Source organism: Vipera ursinii (assembly GCF_947247035.1).
Source record: "Vipera ursinii genome assembly, chromosome: 9".
NCBI lineage: Eukaryota > Metazoa > Chordata > Lepidosauria > Squamata > Viperidae > Vipera > Vipera ursinii.
Genome location: NC_139523.1, coordinates 22970599 through 22995150, shown reverse-complemented (window position 1 = coordinate 22995150; position 24552 = coordinate 22970599). Strand labels below are relative to the sequence as shown.

The 24552-nt window shown below is 44.4% G+C and overlaps 1 protein-coding gene across 1 annotated transcript; it reads right to left on the bottom strand.

The window, feature by feature from the left end:
• Positions 1 to 233: 233 nt before the first annotated feature.
• On the bottom strand, positions 234 to 24501 carry ZNF541 (zinc finger protein 541). The gene is made up of 18 exons (XM_083369024.1): positions 24273 to 24501; positions 22175 to 22204; positions 21223 to 21557; positions 18607 to 18850; positions 15699 to 17415; positions 15511 to 15569; positions 13818 to 13977; positions 11686 to 11829; positions 7963 to 8296; positions 7391 to 7454; positions 7107 to 7249; positions 6480 to 6583; positions 5740 to 5815; positions 5419 to 5507; positions 4665 to 4805; positions 2510 to 2691; positions 1447 to 1628; positions 234 to 437 (listed from the first exon to the last, which is right to left on the bottom strand). The coding sequence occupies exons 3-17, from the start codon at positions 21524 to 21526 to the stop codon at positions 1469 to 1471; spliced, it is 3921 nt and encodes a 1306-aa protein (XP_083225150.1). The 5' UTR covers positions 21527 to 21557; positions 22175 to 22204; positions 24273 to 24501; the 3' UTR covers positions 234 to 437; positions 1447 to 1468.
• Positions 24502 to 24552: the final 51 nt, after the last annotated feature.

Here is a 24552-nt window from a genome sequence, read left to right as displayed (position 1 = left end):
AATAAAGTTAGGGACTTCAGCTGTTCACATGTGACTGGTTGTTTACGCCTGACACTTCTTCAATAATTTTCTGCATTCCTATGGAATCTTGTCTCCTGATCTGGTCTACTTGGAAGGGCTGCCGGGTTCTTATCAAAACACACAACAACAAAGTCCCCGTTCCCTTTGAATTTCAGCGCTACCATATGGACCAGAGCGAGCCAAAGAATAAATCCAGAAAGCTCTTGCAATTTTGGTTGCAAAACCCAATTTAATAACCAACGCATACAAAATAAACAAGAACACAGATCACTTTGGTACTATAGAGTGAATCAAAATGCGGTTGTACAATATCAGTCACAGAAAACGATACGAAATACAATGGCAATTCTCACTGATTGGTCTACTTTATCCTCCTCCAAAAAAAATTAGTATTAACAGAACTCTACAAGACACAGCTGGGGAGAGATGAAGGAGAGAGAGAGAAGGAGAGAATTAGTATATCATAACATTTCAATTGAACAAGACATACAACTAAATATGATAGGCAGAGAATGTGATTTGTAAGTTAAATCAACTGTTAAATTACCCGTTAAGGTTACACCTTCAAATCTGGAAGTTAAATCCTCTGAATCAGCCTGTTCTGTACTGAACACCATAACACCCATCTAGTTGGGAGGGTTACGTTCCAGAAACCCTCCTTGAAACAGCCTGATCAGGAGATCTTGCCACACACTTAATAAACATACTTCCAAGTCTTTGTTATCTAAAATTGAAAGCAGTCTTAATTTGTTAAGGCACGTATGATGGAATACGAGTTGTCCAGTGTGATATAATATCGAGCTTTTTAAGAAATACTGGCACAGAAGCGCCCCAAAATACTTAATGTAAATGGCTAAAGCTGACATCAGAATAAGTTGATCTGTGAGATGCTGTATTATTTCTCTGGTTTCTGTTGCAACAAAGATGGTTAACATTTCTTGGAACAGAGACACTAGGGTGTTAAAAGGTATGCAACAAACTGCTGGCCTCAACAGTACTTCTACCATCTTAACTTTTCCCTTATTTCTTGTAAATTTTACGACTCTCACTGTGCATGGTGTTGCAGTGAATTCCCTGCCTTCTACCTTGTCAGCTCTTCCTAGACTTAACGCGGAAGCCGAGGACATGATCGTGTCAAATTATACAATGAATTTAGCTACTTGTTGTAGTGAAGGAGGGGTTCTTTCCTTAAGGGCACCGCAGCGTCACCCAGGATGTCAACTCCCGGCCTTCTACACTGTAGCGAGAGACGGATGATATTTTTCCGATGTAAGCTGGCCTCTCCATTGCTAACTCAGACCCAGGGATGCCAAAGCTAGGAATCGTTATCTATTGGCAGCGTTAAACCTAATTTTTACCAGAAACCTGATTTTTTTTTGTTTTTCCTTTTTCTTGGCATCCGGTAAGTTTTAACAGCATCCTTACCCTGAAATTGCTCCTTCCCAGTTTACCACTGGAGGAAATCCATGCTCAAGGTTTTCTCCTCCTTCTTCGGTTCATTTTTCAAGTGCTTTATGGGCCACTTAATCTTTATCATGGGTTCCATTTGCTCCTGAAGGCGGTGGCGTTTCATGTGAGCGTTCCGACTTTTTATCTTGTCGAACACTCTAGAGGTAAACCAGAGACACCAGTCTTCAGTTCTCTCTCACACAGACAGACAGACAATTGCCAGATACAGGGCATGGGTGACACCGCTTCTGCGTGAGCTGCATTGCTGACTGGTGTGTTTCTGGGTGCAGTTCAAGGTGCTGGCGGCTATCTTTAAAGCCCTACATGGCTTGGGACTGGGGTACCAAAGGGATCGCTTTTTCCCCCCCAAGACCCCTCTACCCACCCAACTAGATTGAGCAGAACAGGCAGGTTGCAGATCCCGTCAGCCAAAGAATGTTGGCTGGCAGACTAGAAGCGGGGCCTCTTCTGCAGTGGCCCCTGCTCTATGGAACATCCCTCCCTTCGGAAATTTGAGAGTGGCTCCAACCCCGTTAGCCTTTTTTTAAGGTCCTTAAAAACCTGTCTGTTTTCGAGTCTGGAGCGCTCGCTGTATTGTTAACTGGCCAAGTATCTTGGCTGCCCTTTTTGGATTTTTTTTTCTTTATTGTTTTTTTTTTTTAAAATTTAGTATTTCAAATGTAAAATGTGTTTTTTTTTTAATTATAAGCTGACCAGAGTCATTGACAAAGGCGGGAGAAAATAAAACAAATAAAATAAAAAATAATAATAAAATAAAATAAAAAATAATAAAACAAAATAATAAAATAAAAAAATATATAAAAGTAAAAATAAAAATAAAACAGGTTCTCTCTTGGCTCCAGCCTTTTTCTGATGCTCATGGACCAATGGTCATCAGATGAAGGCAAAGCGTTCTGAGATGCCACAGCAAATGACCGTAACATGACAGACAGGGAAGTGGGGAGCGTTTTTGGAGAATAAGCGTTATAACCAAACAAGATCGCAAGACATCAAAAGGTGGAACACACTGCAGTACTACCTGGCACACTCTTTACAGGGGAAGACGCCCTGACTGCCTGCGCTTCTGGGTGCATCTAGAACATCCTTCTGGCTGCTGGTTGGACTGAAGGCTCCAGGCGCTGCTTTTTTGTAAGTCCTTGATTTCAGCTTATTCTCCTGTTCAGGCAGGTGGCAATGCCTTTTCTTGGGGCTGCATGCAATCTGCAAGTCATGGAATATCCGTGGGTTGCTTTAATTACTCGCAGTTCATTTGCTTTCCAATGATAAAATGTTACTTGAGAAATGTTCAGACAGAGCCAATTAAAAGCACCATCGCCCCAAGCTATTACTCAACAGATCAATACAGTAACCCTAAAAAGCCATGTGAAAACCAGAAAGGAAGACCGTTCTGGCCATCGTTAACTTATGACCTTAATGGAGCCTGGAATTATGGTCATTAAAGTTGTGCTGGTTGTTAAAGGGGCCATCATGGGACTGACCCGACTTTGTGACTTTTGGGCGGTAGTGGTTAAGTGAACCTGCAGAATACCCTGGTTGTTAGATGAACCCCATTGTCCATAATGTCTGTTTTTTTGCCAGAAACCAAAGGTTAATGTTGGTTTCTGGCAAAAAAAGTCATACATCTCAGCCACATGACTGAGATGATGCCGAACACCCAAAATACAATCATGTGACTGTGGGGGGGGGGCTGCCCTCCCAGGCTGTTGGAACTTCTAATCTGGGTTGTAAGTACCATTTTGGGGGGGGGGGTCCGTCATAACTGAACGGTCGCTAAGCAACCGGTCATAAGTTGAGAACTACCTGTAAGGGAGAGGACAAACAACATGACCCAAGCAAAACTGAAACAATTACATCAAAGCCATAGTGAAAGACTGATCTTAAGACAAATCAATTTGAGAAGAGGGTCCTAAGTAAGTCTCTTTGGGAAAATGTACACCCCGCTATGTTTTGGCCAACGAAGTGTTCTGAAAGCACTTTCACACAAGAAGCATGCCAAAAGCACAATGTAGGACCCAACAACACAATATAGGACCCGTGCAATGAAAACATTAATGCAATGCATCTATCAATCTCTGCAGACGTGAACGTAGTGTCCGAAGCAAAGCAGAGATTAAGGTGAATCACACGACTGGCTTAGTACTTAGTAAAAGAAACAGCAGACTGTGTGAATGGATTATTTGGTCCATGGCGACCTGCTACTGTCCTGTTTTTATTCACGGCGGTTAACAGGTGCGAAGAACACAAAGTTTGTTTCCTGTCAATCACAGGAAAAAATGCTGAAGAATACAATCATCAAATCCTGTGCTTATCTGCCACACAGGTGCACCAATATCAGAATAATTTGTACATCGACCAATCAATAAATCAGGTAATGGCATTCTTAAAAAATAACCAGATGGATTTTGCATTGCACAGTTTTGTTCATTACAGGATCCAGTCTGGGTCGGATTGTGCTTTGTGCTCTCGTGTGGGGTGTGAGGTATTTAATAGCCCAAAGCCCACACTCTGCTAGAGAGAAGTTCTCCGAGGACGGGCCCCAGCACGAGTCCAAAAATTCGGGAGATGAAACCTCTGGTCCCGTTGAGTGATCCAGATTGTCTCCTGCAATATTATTATCCTGGGACACGTATATTTGCCTTGAAATTTTGCTTATCTTTGGAACGGGGCTCTAGGACAGGGTTCGGCTTCCTCGAAAGCCTCCATTTTTATTTTAAGGATAAAAAGAAAAAAACCAATTGGCCAACCATTTTGGAAAACTGCAGTCTTCGAATGGGTACAGTACAGTCGCTTCTAGTTTAGGAGGTGGTCAGTGTGCTTAAAAGTTACGTGCAGCCCACAGAGCCAGAAAAGAGCTGCCACAACTTTAACCTGAAAGTCAACAAGCTGCAATGGGGTGGAAAGAACCATTTTCTAGATTGCAAAATACAAATACGGAAAAATACCACGATTTTTTTTACAGACAAATATTTATTCCGACAGCTTCAGGAAAGGGAAAGAGAAACAGACCGGGGGCAAATCTGATCTCGTGTGACCCTGAAAACTGGCTTGTCTCTTCTAAAGTAAGCAGCGGGTATAGCATAAAGGGGGGAGGGGGGAAGAGAGGGTGGGGGGGGAATGTAGCTTTTTTAAAATCTCAGCTGTCGTCCCCAACCAACTTTTCAAGCTCGTTCTACCTTTTCTTCATCCAATTCTAGCTCATCCTGCTCAGTCCTGGGTCTCTTTTCTCCCACTTGCGCTCGGCTGCAGTCAAACTTTAATATTTTTTTCCAACTATAATAGTATTCGACACACTGAGAAACGGTCTTAGTCTGTATCTATTGGAGGGGGAGGAGGAGGAGGAGGAAAGAAGAAATAATTTCAATACGGGCAAAATAGAAGGAACCATTTGAAGCTGCTAAACCAAACAAGATCAGATTGTGATTCAAGCACAGTCCTCAACGTACGACCAGAACTGAGCAATTTCGCCCCGTTTTGCGACCTTCCTTGCCACGGTTGTTAAGTGGATCATGGCAGTTGTTAAGTTAGTCACCCGGTTGTTAAGTGAATCTGGCTTCGCCCTTGACTTTGGTTGTCCGAAGGTCGCAAAAGGGGATCGCGTGACCCCTGGGACTCAGCAACCGTCGTAAGTACGAGCCAGTTGCCAAGCCTCCGAATTTTGATCACGTGGCCGTGGGGAGGTCCTAAGTCACTTTTCTTTTTCGGTGCCGTTACAACTCTGAATGTTCACTGAGCGAACATTTCTCAAGTCGAGGTCTACTTGCGAGAAAAACAACCTCAACGACTCCAGTGTAAATGAGCCCTGAGCTGTGCACCCTCGGGAACAACGAATGGGACTGTCAAGGGAAGGGGAAAAAAGCTGGAATATTCAAAACAAAGGACGGGCTTTTTGAAAGAGGAAATGAAAGCAGCCCTTTCTGGGAAGGCTACCTTCTTCTGTATGAGGTAGAAGTCCTTCTTGTGCAAGGCAAAGGCTTTTTTGAACAACTGCTTCTCAGCAGGAGTCCACAGATGTGAACCTGGAATTCCAAGAAGACACAAATTAGGCAAAATAGGCAATCCGTTTAACCTCCCAGCGCTCCTGTGAAATGAACCTCTTTTATTGCCTCCCTTTGCCTTATTTTTGTCAGGCAAACAGGAGTGTCCTCGTGAGGTAAATCACTAAGCACACAGGGCAGAGGGAGGGGAATTCCCTCTCCACATCCACAGCAGCCCAATCCTGACCCAAATGAGGTCCTCATCGTCTCTTACCTGAGTAATGGTAGTTAGCAAGAGGATGGCCAGGAGGCTTCTGTGGCCCTTGGAGTAGCATCCTCTCCAGCGCTTCCTAGAATTGTTTTAGAGAAGACTCCCGTGAACTCTTGTTGAATAGAAACAGTCGGGGAAATCTTAGATCAGGGGTGGGGAACTTGGGCTCTTTTATGACTCGTGGACTTCAACTCCCAGAATCCCTGAGCCAGCATGGGGGAACTATGGCCCCCTCATGACTAGTGGACTTCAACTCCCAGAATTCCTGAGCCAGCATGGGGAACTATGGCCCTCTCATGACTCATGGACTTCAACTCCCAGAATTCCTGAGCCGGCATGGCTCAGCTTGGAAACCTCCCTTTCCCCTCAGCATGGCTGGCTCAGGAATTCTGGGAGTTGAAGTCCACGAGTCCTAAAAGAGCCAAGGTTCCCCACCCCTGTTTAGATGATATGGGTGTATGCACTATGCTAAGCTTTAATAAGGTTCATTTGCTTTTGGGTTATTACACATGACATCAACCACTGCGTTTAATATAGCATAATATGGTGCAGTATTCTGAATGCAGCTGGCTAAGACGGCCTGTTTCACAAACCAGGTGTCCTGCAAGGTGTGCCCCCAACCAACCACTCCTAACTGCTCTCCGCAAGAAGCAGCCTTACTCCCTAGAATCGTTAATTTCAAAGAGGAAATAGGTTTCTTCACATGTGGCAAAAAAAAAAGGCCACGATTCCAGCCATCTTACCAAAATGTTTCCTTGGACTTCATGCAGACAATGTATGGCTAGTTCTAAGTTGGTCCCTCCGCCTGGCATCGCACTGGAACAGGCCAGCTTTAGCAGGTCTGCCACTGCAAAGGAATTTGTTTTTAGAAGGATAATTTCTTTTAAGGAGACGTCAAGTTCTGCTCGGCAGGAATCGCAATCACAAGAGCGTGCAGATCGTCCTCAACTTACAGCACTTTCATTTGGTGACGGTTCAAAGTTATAACAGCCCCTGAAAACAGTGACTTTATGACCGTTTTTCACACTTACGACCGTGGCAGCATTCCCAGGGTCAGGTGATCCAAATTCAGACGCTTGGCATCTGACTCATATTTATGTCCCGGAGTCACGCAATCCCCTTTTGCGACCTTTGGACAAGCAGAAGCCAGATTCACTTAACCACCGTGTTACTAACTTTAACAATTGTAGTGATTCACTTCACAATGGTGGCAAGCTGTAAAATGGGGCGAAACTCACTTAACAAATTTTTCACTTGGCAACAGAAAATTGGGGCTCCATTGGGGTTGTAAGTTGAGGACTACCTGTAGAAGCAAAATAAGAGTCTGCACGTGGAGTGGGAAGAGCCTCAAAAAGAGGAAAAAATGTCACCTCTTTCCTGGGTTTCCGTGTTGCTGACAATATCGCCCCAGGGCTTCCAGACTAGCGAGGCTGGGTGCTCACAGTCCTCTAGCTCTGATCTGTCTTGGAGATCAGGGATCTCCGCCTGGAACCGGCTCCCAATGTTAATGTGCCTGAAATGACAGGAAAGAGATGCAAAACCTGGAAGGATAGTCACGGCAGTCTAAATATCGTGCTTGCTACAGATCAATAAATAGGAGAGAACATAAGATGTTGTTGCGTCCATTGATTAAGACTGCCGTCATTCCACTTACGGTTCTATGTTAATTTTGGTAGTGTCTTTCACAAGGGAGTATAAAAGGGCTCCATCCATTCCATCTAAAAAATAAAAGCACAAGTTAAAAACAAAATCAACCTTTGTGAATCTTTTTTTTCTTCATCTGCAACCTCGGCAGCAGGACGAAGGATGGGATCTGTACGCTTTCTTCTATTTCTCACTGCTCGTTTACAGGTTCAATCACAAAACTTTTTTTAAATTATTTAAAAAAACCAAAAAAACCCAAAGGGCAAAAAAAAAGAGAGAGATAAAAATGCAGGTGTTCAGTGAGGATAGACCATTTTCAATATTTATAAACTTTATTGGCTGCCCACCTTACCACAGGGTAACTCTTATCAATAGCTATGATAAATAAAGTTTACAGAGATAGACAGAACTATACTCTTTTTGTGGGGGAGAAAGAAAGAAAGAATGAAAGAAAGAAAGAAAGAGAGAGAGAGAGAGAGAGAGAGAGAGAGAGAGAGAGAGAGAGAGGAGGGCAATACAAATAGTGCATTTATTGGGCAGTTTTATGCAAAGGTGTCAAGAGGATGAGGGCTGGGTAATTACCTAAAACAGAGGTGTACATCGACGCAGGAGTAGGATTTGTAGAAGCAAAGCAGAGAGTGTTGAAGTACAGCCCGGAGCCCTCCCGAATGGGGCTGAGCATTGGGGGTGGCGTATACGGAGAGAACTGCATTAAGCCTTGAAGAAAATGGTCCATGAGGAAGACAGGTGAGCGAAGGTGACTCTGGTAGCATCCTCCGGGACCAGGCTGGCTCTCGCTCCCAGCAGGTGAAGGAGATGGGATGAGCAGGGATTTGGGATGAGCCCGCTTCTTTTTCTTCTTGGGGGGCATGCCTTCCTGAAGATCTTTATCATCCTGGCTCTCCTTCTCGTTAACCTGACCCAAGAGAAACGGAGGCCAGGAGCTTAGATGGATTAACTGGAAGAAGGAAAATCAAGGCGGCCTGCACGGTGGTGCGTCCTTAAAAGGAGCACTGCACCTTTGCCCCAACTAGTCAAGCTATTAAGGACTACTGGAATCACGGCGTTTTATAAGTGGGAGTGCTACACGGCAGGGATCCAGTCCAGCTTTGGCTTTGGTTTCTCTAGAATCAAGTATACCCAGGTTGTCTCTTACTCTATCCAGTAGCTTTGACTTAAGGAGTTTCTCCTATTTTTCCTTTTCAACGACCCTCTAATGATCCCTCGCATCGGGGTGGTCAGGGCGACTGAATGGAGCTGAGCGTTTACTGGCTGGATTCCCTTCCTGACGCCTACGCGGAGTTCGCAGCAGGGATTTTCTCTTTGCGCCCAGAGAGAGAAATATCTGCCGCTACCTAGGACTGAACGCTTAGCCTCCTGATTGGGAGGCGGGAGATCCACATTGAGGCCACCACGCCACTCTAAGAAGTTTCTCCAATGATTAGTCAAAATCATTTCCCTTACAGGTTTTACGCTGGTTCTAACGCTGCTCTCCTGAATAACAGAAAATAAGGCCACTTCAACTTTTGTGATGTGTCTTAAAATTTGTTTTATTTAATTTTATCCCACCTTATTTTTTATATCCAATATATCCAACACCCTGTCCTCCTCCTATTTTCCCTACAACAACCCTGTCAGGTGGGTTGGGTTGAGTCACCCAGCTGGCTTTCATGCCTAAGGCAGGACTAGAACTCACTGTTGCCTTGTGAGTCTCCCAAACTCACCCAACTGGCTCTCAGGGCTGAGGCAGGACTAGAACTCACAGTTTCCTGTTTTCTACCCCAGTGCCTTAATCCTTAGACCAAACTGGCAAATTATGTTTCTTTCTCAAACCTACACATACCCATACCCAAACCATCACACAATCCTGAGAACCAAATATTTTATTGACATTCGCCCGCCGAGACAAATCGCCACCAAGATCTAGCCACAGCAGCAAATATATCAAGTTTGATACCATATTAAATGCTATCTCCCCCGGAGAATCCTAGGAATTGTAGCCTGTCAGAGCTATTCAGAAAATCCTTTATCTGTACTGCCTGCCCCAAAGGATTTCACAATGTCAACAGTGAATAATTGTGGGGAGGGGGGGGAGAATCAATCGCCAAATAAAAAAGAATTACTGCTACAGTCTAGTTTTCATTTTTTTTTAAAAAAGTACTTTAAAGAAGGTTAGAAACTGCAATCCTGAAGGGAAACTGAAAATGCCAACTCCGTTGGTGACAGGATTATGACATCACTATGCTGTTCTTCCAGCTAGAGCATTTCTATCTATAAATGTTGACTTAGGGCACGGGGTGGGGGAACTATGGCCCCTTTATGACATGTGGACTTCAACTCCCAGAATGGCTGGCTCAGGAATTCTGGGTGTTGAAGTCCACAAGTCATAAAGGGACCATAGTTCCCCATCGCTGCTGACTTAGGACTTCACTCTTTCACTTAGCATTAGTAAGACCTAGTGCTGCCTAGTCTAGAGAGCACAATTTTGTAGTTTTACCTATTAAACCACTATAAAATGGAGGTTTCTAGTCCCCCACTGTTGTTTTACTCAGCAGCGAAGTCCTACCATTATCTGTCGAGAATTTTTCCTTTAGGAGGAACAGAAGAGACACTGAGAAATAAATCCCTGTGTAGGGACTGAAGAAGCTGAACCAGGAGGCTGGGAGAACGGCTCAGTCCAACCGAAAGAAGAAGCGGTGGCCTACGTGTGGCCTGCTTCCTTTAGGGTTTGACTTGGGAAATAAAACATGGCTGAGCTCAAATCAGGATGCTGGTGAGCTGCATCACAACCGGGTCATAGATTAGCTAGCTTGAGGCAAATCAATGTGTCTCAGTCGTTTCCCAGGCAAGCTCCATCTACAGCATGGTCACAGCCAACCTTACAGCCATATATATCCCTCACAAGACAGCAATAGTATTTTAACGTTTAGACTTCTATACCACCCCATAGTGCTTTGCAGCACTCTCTGAGCTTCATACATTATCTTGTCCTGGTGGCGCAGTGGTTAACTGAAGTATTGCAGGCAAACTCAGCCTGGAAGTTCGATCCTGACAAAGTTCAAGATCGACTCAGCCTTTCATCCTTCCAAGGTTGAAAAAATGAGGACCCAGATTGTTGGGGGAAATATGCAAATAATGTTGACATTGTAAACCACTGAGAATAACAGAATGACCGAATTGGAAGGGACCTTGGAGGTCTTCTATTCCAGCCTCTGCTCAAGCAGGAGACCCAGGGGTGTCAAACTCCTGGCCTGTGCGCCGGATGCGTCATCCGGAAGCCACGCCCACCCCATTGCCAGCAATGGCGAAAAAGCTCCGATACATTGTGCGACATCACGTGATGTCACGAGTTTGACATGTCTGCCCTAGACCCTTTCAGACAAATGGCTGTCCAATCTTTTCTTAAAAGCCTCCAGAATTGGATCACCTACAACTTCTGAAGGCCAGCCATTCCGCTGGTTAATTGTTCTCACTGTTAGGAAATTCCTCCTTAGTTCTAGGTTGCTTCTCTCCTTGATTAGTTTCCATCCGTTGTTTCTTGTCCTGCCTTCATAATATGAACAGCAGGAGGAACACTGCAGTGGCCGTCACTGAAAATGGGTCTTAAGTATCTCTGTTGTAACTTTGAAAGGTTGCTAAATTATCAATCATAAGTTGAAAACTACCCAAGTTACAAAGCAATAAGGCTACTGGCCTAGTTCAAGTCTGGAACTCTACTGCAGATATGTTTATGGCCCTGAAGACACAGCAAAGCCCAAACATTTCTAACAATTCCCGCACATTGGGAAGGTTTAAGTCTTTGTTGCTTGTATCTTACGATTTATATTGTTTTATTTAGCATCCTAGTATGATTTATGTTGATTGCTTATTTAGTACCCTATATCACTGAGTGTTGTATCTTATGATCTATGATGAATGAGTTTTATGATTATAATCATGATTTATAGCTTGTTGCTTGTATGGACACTGAGAGCTTCTGCACCGGAGACAAATTCCTTGTGTGTCCAATCACCCTTGGCCAATAAAGAATTGAATTCTATTCTATTCTATTCTATTCTATTCTATTCTATTCTATTCTATTATTTCTATTCTATTCTATTCTATTCTATTCTATTCTATTCTATTCTATTCTATTCTATTCTATTCTATTCTATTCTATTTCTATTCTAATTCTGCACAGGGAGGAACTTTACACGTACTGCTGCGCGACATGTAAAGTTCCACGAACTGCCGCATTAACCAGAAATTAAAACAATTCATTTACCTTTGCAATTTAAAATTAATAAAATACAAACCACCACCCACTTCCTGTTGGCTGGCAGCCATGATGGGCACTGAGACAGGCATGACTATAGGGGCTTCTGCTCCCTCTTCCGAAGACTTTTTCATTTCGGGAGCGACAGCTCGGTCTGCGGCTGCCAGGAAGGGCCACTTCTGAGCCTGGAACTGCTCTGCCTCGTAGGCCTTAAGGGAAACAGAAAAAAGAAATACATATTCTAGCAACAAGACTGCAAGTGGTAATGCAAACGCTGGTAAATTCTTTCAAACTGCGGGTGGTCCTCAACTTACGACTGTAACGGAGCCTGCCCATCACAGTCATAAGCTGTGACAATCGTAAAGCGGGTCATCACATGACTGGTCCAGTTTTATGACCTCATGGCGGTGGTCGTTAAGTGAGTCGCCATGGTCATTAAGCGACTCATTGTTTGTTATGGGGCATTTTTGCCCTAAAATCAGAAGTAAATGCCGGTTTTCAACAAAAATGTCATAAACTGTGGACAGGTGACCGTGGGACTCTGCAAATAGTCATCAATGTGGGGAGGTCGCCTAGTGCCTGAAACACAGTCGGGTAACTGGGGTGAGCGGGCGTTGTAATTTGGTTGGAAGTCCCTTTTGAGGCAACCTTGAATGGTCGCTAAACGACGGATGGTATGTTGAGGGCTACCTGTAATTTTGTCCCCGATTCTGTATTGGTCTTTCCAAAGGACTTAATCTGGAAATAGATATTTAAGATTTAAAAGCCAGGGGAAAGAAATAACTTTTTTTTTTGTTTTTCTTTCTACAACCTGGTAATTCCTTAATTTGGGGTAGAGTTTTGGGTGACCGAATGGGGCTGAGAGTTTACTAGCCGGATGCCCTTCCTGATGCCTACGTGGAGTTCAGTTTGCAGCAAGTATTTTCTCTTTGTGCCCTGACAGAGAAACATCTGCCATTACTAGGATTGAACTCTCAACCTTCCGAGTGGGAGGCGAGAGTCTTCACCACGAGACCGCCAGGCCACCCTGGAAAGAACTACCAAATGAAACGGGGGGGGGACACAAAACAAAATAGTTCACGTTCCCCCTTTCAAAGCTGTAATGCTAGATACATTTAACTGGCAGTTAAATTTCATTATATTCAATTCTAATCATACCTTCCTGGAAGCCAACCCTAAGTAATAACCATGCCGGGCTACGTTCAAATAAATAGCCAAAAGATTGGATTTTTGGATTAATAATTATTAGCATTTATATAGCAATTTCTCAACATTCAAAGCGTTTGACACACACGAGGTGGAATTATCTTATTTAAGATAGCTCCGTGTCCCCATTGGCATGATCAGCATCCTTTTTAATGCGGTAGGTTGTTTTTTCTACATGGATTATTAGCTGCCTGGAGCTTTTACCGGTAAAAAAACGAACGGAAAAGCTTGATAGCAAAGGGAGTTCTACAGTGCAACCGTCTAGAAAAAGGATGAAAGGAGCATTTTGTCCTTAGCATGTCAAAAGACGACATTTTATCTCACTGGATGCATCCTGGCAATGTTTGAGTTTCAAAAAGTAGCTCTGCTCAGAAATAAGAAGAGTAGTACGCAGACTTCCTTCTGGAAACAGTAAGATCTGGTGACGGAAGGCAAGGAACGCAGTGAGAAGAATACCAATGAAAGAGAATATTTGTAGCTCAAGGTTGAACTGTGGGGTCCTTGGTGGTTTTCTAGCAGACGTCTCATGACCCAGCTAGGGAACATCATCAGTACTAGGAGAGAGGGGGGTTTGTGGAGTGGAGGAAGGGGGAAGAAGGAAGAAGGGAGGGGGGGAGGAGATGTCAATGACTGTGGGGTCCTTGGTGCTCTTTGAGCGCGGTGGTTTTCTTACCCACGTTTCATGACCCAGCTAGGGAACATCATCGGTGCTAGACGGGAGTGGAGTTTATAAAGCCTGCAAACCCCATGACTTTCTAGCACTGATGACACTCCCTCGCTGGGTCATGAAACGTCTGCAGGAAAACCACCAAGTTCAGAGAGCAGCGAGGACCCCACAGGGAGCAGAATCGAGATTAAGTCTGACTAAAACATTTGAGATTCATTCTCTGCTACAACCTCCTCCTTCTTAGGTGCTACTCCAGCATCAGCGGTAACAAACATTCATTTACCACGGTGGTTTGTTTTTTCCTTTTACCTGCTGCTTTTCCTTCCCTGACGGAGACTGCCACTGCTCACCATAGAAACACATATGACTGTTCAGGCCCCTTTCGGTATAAAACAGCTGATTGCAGGTTGCACAGCGAAAGCTGTTCCCTTTCTCATTCCTGTCTCCAAGATCTGCCTCAGTCTTACTACTGTTGGCAACAATCGATGCAAGTAAGGTGAGAAACGTATATTAGAAAGCTTGAATTTCTATGTTATGATTTATACTCCAACCATGTTTACAACCCTAACTATGTTCTTGTACTTCAGAGATCCTCTGAAGCCACCCTGGGGGGGGGGGGAGTCCTTCCACGGATCATTTGCTACCGAACTGTTAAACGGGGAAGGAACCTCACTGGTCCATCATATATACTTATTTGAACAAGCCGGCCTGGTCTGATGGGTTTGGGGTATTTTAATATTATTTTAATATTAATTGTATTATTATTATTATTATATAAAGAAGGACTGTCCAAAAGATAATAACCAGGAAGCAGAGAGCTGCTGAGGGCCAACCCAGTCAGATTTAGCCTTTTCCTGGTGTGCCTTCTTATAAATCACTTTTGAAATGCCATCTTTGGAAGCGCCGATTGTCTGTCTGCTTCCTGAGTATCTTCCCCATATATGTACTGAATTATAATCTGTTCAATGCTGGAAGCTTATTTACCTAACTCAGTTTTATTAGCATGAGGAACAGAAACCTCATATTTGCATAAGTTTTCTGCCTGGGCTTTCCCAAATTCTGTCTCTGACACACTAAAATTAAGAATTATGATTGTGGGCCAGGTTTTATCTCTCTTCTGGCTTATTTTTCTGGACACCTTTGTCAGATAGAAGTAATTATCAAGGAACGTGGCCAGCACATCCAAAAATTACCTGAACAAAAGCAGGAGTGTACCTCCGACTGTTTATCCGACTATGGTGAAGGATATTTGTTTTGTAACTATATTTGCAATTAAGTTTCTCCCTCTCTCTCTATTTTTTATTTTTTATTATTTTAATTCCATTTATATCCCGCCCTTCTCCGAAGACTCAGGGCGGCTTACAAGCTTAGCAGTAGCCTTCATTCTATGTATATGCCTGCTTGTTAGGGCTTTCACACACACACCCCAAGCGGCATTATTACAAAGTGATACATGTATGAATATATGTATGCAAAAAAAAAAATTACACAAATATGAGCTGTCACCGGTGTGACTACTGCCTGTCGATGGCCTTCAGGATAGGCTGACACAGGAAATAAAGATTTGTCCCATGTTTGGGGCCTAGCAAGGTAATCTAAAAAAAAAATAGTTAACAAGCATTTGTCATATATCTCCCCTTGCTTCTCTGCTAACAAAACGAGAGAGATTCTGTGGCTTAGAGGTGAAAACAACTGCCTAATGTGTAATCAGCCCAGGTTCGAATATCGGAAGGGTATGGCTGACTGATGAAAACTAATAAGTTTGAAATGCATATGTCTCCCTTAATTCTTTGTTAGCAATTTTAAAAAAAATATTACATATATATATGTATGTATGTATGTATGTATGTATGTATGTATGTATATCTGTTGATAGATGACGGATATAGCTATAGATGTGTGTGTGTGTACATGTGTGAATGTGTGTGTATACGCATGCACCCACACCCGTACGCACACTAATATTTTTGGCAGTATCAAAGCATAATAAACCCCTGCTTACCATCCAGGGGAAAAGCATTCCTCTTTGACTGCATTCGTAAAGCTGTAGATATTTCCACCCTGTTGTTTTTTTTCAAAAGAAAGAAAGAAATTAAACACATATACCAATAGCTTCCTTTCATCTACAAATGAGGTCTATTATTTAGAAGCTTATTCTGATTTCTAAAAAAAAAAGCCTTAAAAACATGCCTGAATTCTGTTGAAAATCGTCAGCTTGGACTTCGCTCTGGACACGCTGTCAAACGAGGTACTGGGCAAGGAAAAGGAAGCCATGGCGACTTGACTAGGAGAAGCCACGGATGTGATATCAAACTTGGGTTTTTCCTTCCGGCGGGGTCTACCGCTGCGAGAATGTCCTTTGCTGCCCAACTCTTTAGCGCAAGCCTTGGTCTTCTCTTTCTTTCTTGGTAAAGGAGAGTCTTTTTCCAACTGCCTCGGCTTCCCGTAAGTGTGGTTTCCCGGGGTGTTTTCATACAAGGCTGACTGATTAGGGCTGGAACATTCTTTACACTCTAGACATCTTTTCAAAGGCCGGGGGTGCTTAGTGTGAGAAGTGCTGCTTGTGGTTCCAGAGGAGACGGCGGACGGCAGAGGCAGTTTTTCGAGATCAGAGAAGTCTGTTTGAAACGGAGTCAAAGGAGGCCCGTCGTTCCCCATCGGCTGCGCCACCGGGCGAACCAAATCTTTCTGCTGCTGAAACCCGTGGGGAACCGATTTTGCTCCCCCCGGTTCGACCCCCGCAGCTGCCAGCTTCGACTGAGCCAACACCTTGGTGTGGGACACAATGTGTTGAGATTTGGTGATCCTCTGGAAAAGATGACTCTGGACTTGCACCTGATCCTGGCTCAGCGAGGATTCCTGGGGTTTCACGAAGAGAGGCCGGAACAGTGGCGTGGCCTCGCCCTTCTGAAGGAGGCTATGCTTTGGGACGTCCGAAAGTCTTGCCATTGGGCTAAAGGTCTCTTCAAAGCATCTGAGCTTGGTCTCTCCAGAAACTTCCCCTGGGGTCTTTATAGGGGCCGGGTGGAACGGTAAAACATCTGGACACTCGAAGCTGGGTCTGGCGGAGTCAAACCCGTGGGATGGCCCCACCATCCCTTGAGAAACCTCGTGGCCAGCAGAAGACAGCTGAGCCACGTAAAGACCATGTCCTTTGGTCTTGGGGCCAATTGGGGGAGCGTTTCTGGCCCACTGGATGCTGCCGCTTGGCTGCTGAGTGGCGGTGGGGACCTTCTGGCCTCGGAATAAGGGGAAACGAGGGACGCCACTGTTGGACCAATACTCCAAAGGGTTGGTTTCTAAAAGGAGCTCACGTTCCGAATGGGGAGGCCGGTCCGGGAAATTTGTGCAGCTTTCTGAGGTCCCCAGTATCGATAAATTCCCAGTGTTGATGATAGTGTACATGCTGGAAGAAGCCACGTTCTTTTGGCAAGGGTAAATGTCCTTCATCGCTTTCTCGCCGGGGGTTTCTCTGACTGCTGTGGCGCTGGTGGGAACACACGAGATCTGGCCGTAGACCGAGGTGCAAGGCGGTAAGGGTCCTCGGGGGTCGGTTTCATTCTGTCCGACAGACGATGATGCCGTGGACGGAAGCTTTGGTCCCACCAGGCTACTAACAATGCATCTCACCAAGTCCCGGTTGGGCAGGATGGAATTGTTGGGCACGGGCGATTCTGGATGAGCAGCCAAGCTTTCTGCGGCTCTCAAGCTGGTCTGTCCCATCTGGGGAAGCGAGTCGTGGGAAGGTGGCGTGCTCTCGCAGGCTTCCTCCTCTTTCAACAGCCGCAAGCCGTGATGCATTTCATAATGCCGGCGCAGCGACCGATGGTCGGAGTAGCTCTTATTGCAACCTTGTTCTATGCAAACGAAGGGCTTTGTTTTTTGGTGAGTCAGCATGTGACCACTCCTGATGGGTTTTTTTTTAAAAAATAAAAAAAATAAAAAAAAATTAAACCATGAAACATGCAAAGAAGGCTTAACCCTCGTTGCTATCCAATACTAAAATCGCTCCCATCATCGTACACTGAGACCGAGGATGAAGCAAGGGAAGGGAGCATTACCCAGGGCTAGGCCACCTTGGCTCTTTTAGGACTCGTGGACTTCAACTCCCAGAATTCCTGAGCCAGCCATGCTGAGGGGAAAGGGAGAGGTTTCCATGCTTGAGCCAGGCTGGCTCAGGAATTCTGGGAGTTGAAGTCCACGAGTCATAAAAGAGCCAAGGTTGCCTACCCCTGAATTAGGGCAATAGACTTCAACTCCCAGAATTCCTGATCCAGCATGGGGAATTATAGCCCCTTCATGACTCGTGGACTTCAACTCCCAGAATTCCTGAGCCAGCCACACTGAGGGGAAAGGGAGAGGTTTCCAAGCTGAGCCATGCTGGCTCAGGAATTCTGGGAGTTGAAGATCACAAGTCATTAAAGGGCCATTGTTTCCCACCCACCCACCCACCCCGTTCCAAAGGAATGCAGTATTAACAATTTGCTAGCAATTATGCTTATTTATGGCTTGTTCCCTGTTGCCAGAACCCATCACTCAACTGCCTCCAGACAGTTAGAGGAGACCTGGGCATTTTATGGTCCCTGGGCCATATCCGGCCCTTTGGCCCTCCCTGTCCAGACTGCGTGGATTTCTTTTATTTTTGAAGATGCTTACTATTTTTTCCTAAATATATGTCCTTGGGTGCAGACTTCCACACCTTCACAGCCCTCTTAGTTCGGCCCTCCATGAGTCTCAGTTTCTCAAATGGCCCCTTGGGAAAATTAATTGCCCTCCCCCAAAAGTTAGAGGACTAATGTTTCTCTCCCCCCCCCCAGGCATTAGAAAACCTTTCTTCTTTTCTTCAGCTGCCCCTTGGTCCCTAGAATCTAGATCAAGCTAGCGTGAAAACCTGGCACGCTAGAAAGTTCTACAGTAGCTCCACTGAGCAGAGCAACTCCAAAAGTGGCAGGTTTTGTCTTTTCCAGGACAGGAAAAAAACCGAGATCGCCTCGGACTCTGGAGGGTCCCCTCGTGAGCACTTGCACGGCGGATTTCGCCAGTAATGCTTATTGTTCCTATAGCACTTAAAAGTCGTTGGGGTGAAAAAGATACGTACAAGTGGTCCTGTCTCTTAAAGGCTTTGCCGCAGATCTTACAGACGTGCTTCCGTTCCTGGCTATGGGTCACGTAGTGTTTGCTGAGGGAGCTGGTGCTACTGAAAACCTTCCCACAGAGGCTGCAGTCCAAGAAAGTGGCTTGAAGCGCGTTCTGCTGGGGTCGTCCTTTTTTCCCGCTGCCAGAACTGGATCTGCCTCCCGGCTCCATTTCTTTCGGTGCTGAAGGGGCAGTAAGCCCCAATTCTAAATGAGTAAAAGCAACTTTTTAGTTCATCGGCATGGTCTCGGGTGTCCGTTTAGGCCAGGGGTAGGCAACCCTGGCTCTTTTATGACTCGTGGACTTCAGTACCCAGAATTCTTGAACCAGCCATGCTGACTCAGGAATTCTGGGAGTTGAAGTCCACGAGCCAAGGTTGCCTACCCCTGGTTTAGGCAGTCCCTGACTTACAACAGTCCATTCAGTGACAGTTCGACGTTACAACAGCACTTAAAAAAAGTGACTTATGACCATTTTTCATACTGATGACCATTGGAAAACCCCCAGGGTCATGTGATCCAAATTCAGAGGCTTGGCGACTGACTCATATTTACGACAGTTGCAGTGTCCACCGGGGTCACGCGATCCCCTTTTGCAACCTTCTGACAAGCAAAGTCAATGGGGAAGCCAGATTCACTTCACAACCGGGTTACTAACTTAACACTTGCAGCGATTCCCTTAACGACTGTGGCAAGAAAGGTCGTAAATTGGGGCAAACTCGCTTAACAATTGCTTCCCTTAGCAACAGAAGGTTTGGGCTTGCTTGTAGTCGCTAAGTCAGGTCACCCTGGGCTTACAACCACCACTGAGCTCCAAATTCCCATTGCCAAGCAATGGCAGTCGCCAACGGAGTTGCATCCCATTTTTACGACCTTTTTGGCCACTGTTAAGCAAATCGCTGCAATTGTGAAGAGACTCACGAGGTTGTTACGTGAGTGCAGTTTCCCCCCATTGGCTCTGCTTATGTCAAAATCTAGCTGGGAAGATCAGAAAGGGTCATGTGACCCCAGGACAGTGCAACTGTCGTAAGTACATGCCAGTTGCCAAGTGCCTGAATTCTGATCACGTGACAAGGAGACACTACAAAGGTTGTAAGTGTGAAAAAGGGTCGTTAAGTCTTTTTTTTCTGTGCCATTACTTCAAATGGTCACTAAACTGTAATTCGAGGACTATCGTAATCTAAAAAGGCTGGGGCTTGAGCCCCACAAGCAATTTTCTCTGCTGTCCTACCTTGGAGGAGTGTGGTAAAGATTAACCAAATATATATATATATATATATATATATATATATATATATATATATATATATATATATATATATATATATATATATATATATATATAAAGGCTTCTGGCATCACAAAAGGACCCCAGAGTATTTCAGATACAACTATTTGTATCCCATGGGCCAGAGAAGCAGCAGCCTCTGAGATATCAGGTACTGCAAAAATGGCAAGAGAAATTATGCTCGTTCCAGGATATTTTGACAGTTAGATGTACAAAACAATGTTTGTTTGACCACAGACTAAACCACAATTAACACTTTATACAGGTGGTGTTCATACGACACGCTAAGCCAAAACAAAGAATCCACATTAGACCTCATAGGATGGTTTCATGTAACATACAGCATGCTATGCCATACTGTGATTCAGTTTTTTGCTTAGCTCCGGCAGTTTCCAAACCACAGACTAAGGTTTAATATGTACATGCAGAACTAAATTCTGGCAATGATTCATTTATTACACTTTTAGGTTACTTCTGAAGCATAATATACAAATGAGTCATCAATGACAAAAGCGCACATAATAAAACCAGATAAAACCTACAGCACTGTATTAAAAGCAATGTGGTGGAATGACATGATATTAAAAACAGCAGCAATATAAAACAGTACCAAGATGTAAAAAACGTTCGAAAGTTTTTAAAATATCAAGAATAAAATCTTCCATCAGATGCCAAAAAGACTGTTATGAACATACCACAAGAGCTACTTTGAGGCAGGCAGTTTAAAAATTTGGTGCCGTTACCGTCAAAAATTGCCTCTCCTTTTACCATTACTACCTTGTAGTCATCAACTTGTGACCAAAATTGAGCCCCAAATTTCTGTTGTTAAGTGAGACATTTGTCAAGGGAACTTTGCCCCCTTTGTAGGACCTTTCATGCCAGAGTTGTTAAGTGAATCGCTGTCCTTGTTAAGTTAGCAACCCGGTTGTTAAGTGAATCTGGCTTCCCCATTGACTTTGCTTGTCAGAAGGTCGCAAAAGGGGGTCGCATGACCCCGGGACACAGCAACGGTCATAAGTATGAGTCAGTTGCCAAGCATCTCCTTTTTTCCATTAGTCTTATATATACAAAATATAGAATTAGCAAACAGCCTCCTGGCACAGCTATTTCTTTAATATTGGCTGAGAATTCTTGACAGTTGAAATCCCAACCATTCTGGAAAACATCCAGCTGAAGAACGCTACCTTAGCTGAAATAATATAAAGTTGAATAAGGCAAAGGACCTGAATCCACAGAATGAAATAAGTCGATTGTACATATGGCCATGTTAGCTATGCAATGGATTACTCACCCTGCAGTAGCGGTTGTGGGTCTGTGTCACAATCATCAAGGAGTTTAGTAGAATCACAGTCTCTTACTGAATACAGAGACAAGGTGTCCAGGTTGTCTTCCAATGAATCACTGTTTATATTTGTAGTTGAAAGGCTGGGATCCACATCCAGATTGTTCAGTCCAGCATAAATCATGTCTCTCATATCTGGACAAAGATCATGGCTGAATGTATCGCTACAGTCCAAAGCCTGATTCCCAGAAAATTCAGGGAGCTGAATTTCAGAATGGAATGAGCTGTCATCACTGAGATGATACTGGTCCATATTTGATCACTTCTGTATTTGAAGTTATTTCCTAAACGCACACACACAAAAAAAGAAGTAATGGGGCTATCTCTTCAGTCAGCAATGTCTAAGGAATTCAGTAATTGATAATGAAATTCTATTAAGCAGAGCTATTCAAAACGGTTTCTGCTAAAGAAAACCTAAAACGTCTGGGCAAGTATTTGAACTCTTTGCTTCTTAAGTCAAACAGCTTTGTCCCTTTTACTGTAGCTCTTTTTGTTGCAGCTTTACATGTTTGTTGATTTTATGAAGAGTTATATACATTTTGGCATACTATCTTATTTTTCATTACGATACTCTTCTTTTATTGCTTTGTGAAACACTCTGGGTACGTTTAGCAAAGGCAGTATATTAAAAGTATTGCTTTTTAAAGCCTGTGTGCGATTGTTTTGTCTCTAAAACAGTACTCTTAATTCAGCAAAGGGGCAAATATATTGCAAAATTACACATGAAGATTCATATTTGCTGAGTCAGTAGCTTCCTTTTATAAATCCTTTAATTAAATATATGCTTAGAGGTGCCATTCACCAGCAATAAAGCTAAAATCATCAGGACTTATTTTTGTCTTATATAATAGTGAAAACAAGCAGTAAAATTTCAGTATCTGTATTTTAGGCCATAACATACCTTTGGGGAAAATCCTGGAAAAGGTGTGTCCTTAAAATAAAGAAGAGTAAAAGGAATTTTAACTCACATTCACTCATAAGTACATTCAGTATTTAATCTGAAGTTCTGATCACTTTAGCTATATCCAAGCATATTGTATACTAGCTTTTAAAAAAAAACCTGTTCATATAATGCATCATCTATAAAACACACTTCATTTTATTGTTATACAATCATTTACCACTAGAAAAACTGGAATGGGCTAATTGGAAACAACGGGGTGGGGGAAGGGGAATGAGGAATTCATTAGATAGTCAGGATAATTAATGAAAAACTTTATCGCATGTGAAATTTAGAGGGTTTTTTTTAACTTTGGGTAATTTATATGGCTGCCCATACAAATAATAGTCATAGCACTGATTATTTTCAGGTAATGTTAATGCAAATAAACTTTTTTTTGCATTGTGATTTTGGTATGCTAACAATGTCATAAGTTAGTATACCATATATATGCCTGTGCAAATACAATCATGCACTTGCTGATGTGCAAGTTCAAAAACATCACTTAAACAGCAGGAAGATTAATCAACCAAAATCTTTCAATTATCTGTCGTTCAAGATGCTCAATATTCACTTGCAGAATATTGATTTTTCAGGAGGTTTTTTTTTTAAAAACTACTGCTGGTCTGAACTCCTGATAAAAAGAAAGCAGATGTTTAAAGGAAATTATGCCATTTTGTGAGCTCTCCCCCAAAAAATCTGATTAAAGGAAAAACAAAAAAAGGAAAACTGCAGAATTTGATAGGAAGTGGGGCGGCAGAAAAGTGGTTTGAAAAGATGAGGCAACAGGATTTGAATTTCTGCCAGAGCTGTTTAAAAAGAAGACCACCAGCCACCAACAGAAAAGATCTTCCATTTCATCCACATTCTATTTCTTGGCCATAAAATATCCCTTCCCCCCCCCTCCAACTTTGCTCCTGGTTTAATTCAGAAAAATTTAAGCAACCAAGAATGCTGATTATCAGCTGGGGTCCTGCTAGGCTTTTAAAGAGCCCACAATTCAGATTGGGGTTCTAACTTTTTATTAAGTTATATCTAAAAGGTAAAGGTTCCCCCGCACATGCATGCTAGTCGTTTCCGACTCTTAGGGGCCGGTGCTCATCTCCGTTTCAAAGCCGAAGAGCCAGCGCTCGTCCGAGGACGTCTCCGTGGTCATGTGGCCGGCATGACTAGACGCCAAAAGCGCACGGAACGCTGTTACCTTCCCACCGGAGTGGTCCCTATTTTCCTACTTGCATTTTGACGTGCTTTTGAACTGCTAGGTTGGCAGAAGCTGGGACGAGTAAGAGGCGCTCACTCTGTTACACGGCACTTGGGATTCGACCCGCCAAACTGCCAACCTTCTGATCCACAAGCTCAGCGTCCTAGCCCACTGAGCCACTGCGTCCCTTAAGATATATATATAGGTAGATAGATAGATAGATAGATGATAGATAAGATATAGATATATAGATATATAGATATAGATATATATATATAAAGGGATCTCCAAATGGGTTTTCCTTTCCCTTCCAGGCCAACTCAAAGCACATTTCCACACCCTCACCAGCCTGGCAAACTCACACCACCAACAGGGGCAAGGGTGGGGGGGCGCATTTCCCACTCTCCCCCCCTCAGAGGTCCACCCCCCCTCCTCTGAATTGCAAGGGGAAGGGGGGACAGCAAAGCCCAGCTTGTGCAATGGCTGCAGGCCTTCTTCCTCCTGCTGGGGGGGGGAGCCTAGAAACAGACTTTTGCACCCAGCCCAGGAGGAAACCCCCCCTCCTTCTTGGGGAGGGGGGGGCGCGTGGGGGGGGGGGTTGCAGGCCTCTTACCACAGGCCCAAAGGGAGCCTCTTTGGTTTGCCTCTCGAGGGGGACCCCCCCCAGGCTGGGCCCCTGACAGGAAGAAAAGGGGAGGGTGGCTTGGAAGGACTACAAAGCCCCTTGCTCTTTCCCGCTGGGGAATGGGACGTTGTTGCACGCACCGGCGGGGGGAGGAGCGGCAGGAAGGGCTGTTCCCACAAGGGGGGGGGTTCCCCTGAAGAGAGGCGGGAGGGGCGGGGCGGTTGCAGCAGCACCTGAAGGGGGCGGAGCCGACGTCTGGCGTCTCCCCCAAACAAACGGAGGGAGGGAGGGGGGAGGAGGGAGAGGATCCAAAGTGGGACCGCCCCTTTCTTGAGGAGGCGGGGGCGAAAGGAGAGCGCGCGGGGCGGAGAGATCAAGGGCAAGCCAGGCGGAGCCGCCGAACCAAACCCAGCGACTGGCTTTACCCGTCGCCTCGCGCCGGCCCCTCCCTCCCTCTCTCTCTCTTTTTTTCGACGTCGTCGTTCTTCTCTTCGGCAGGCTGGGCAAGGCCGG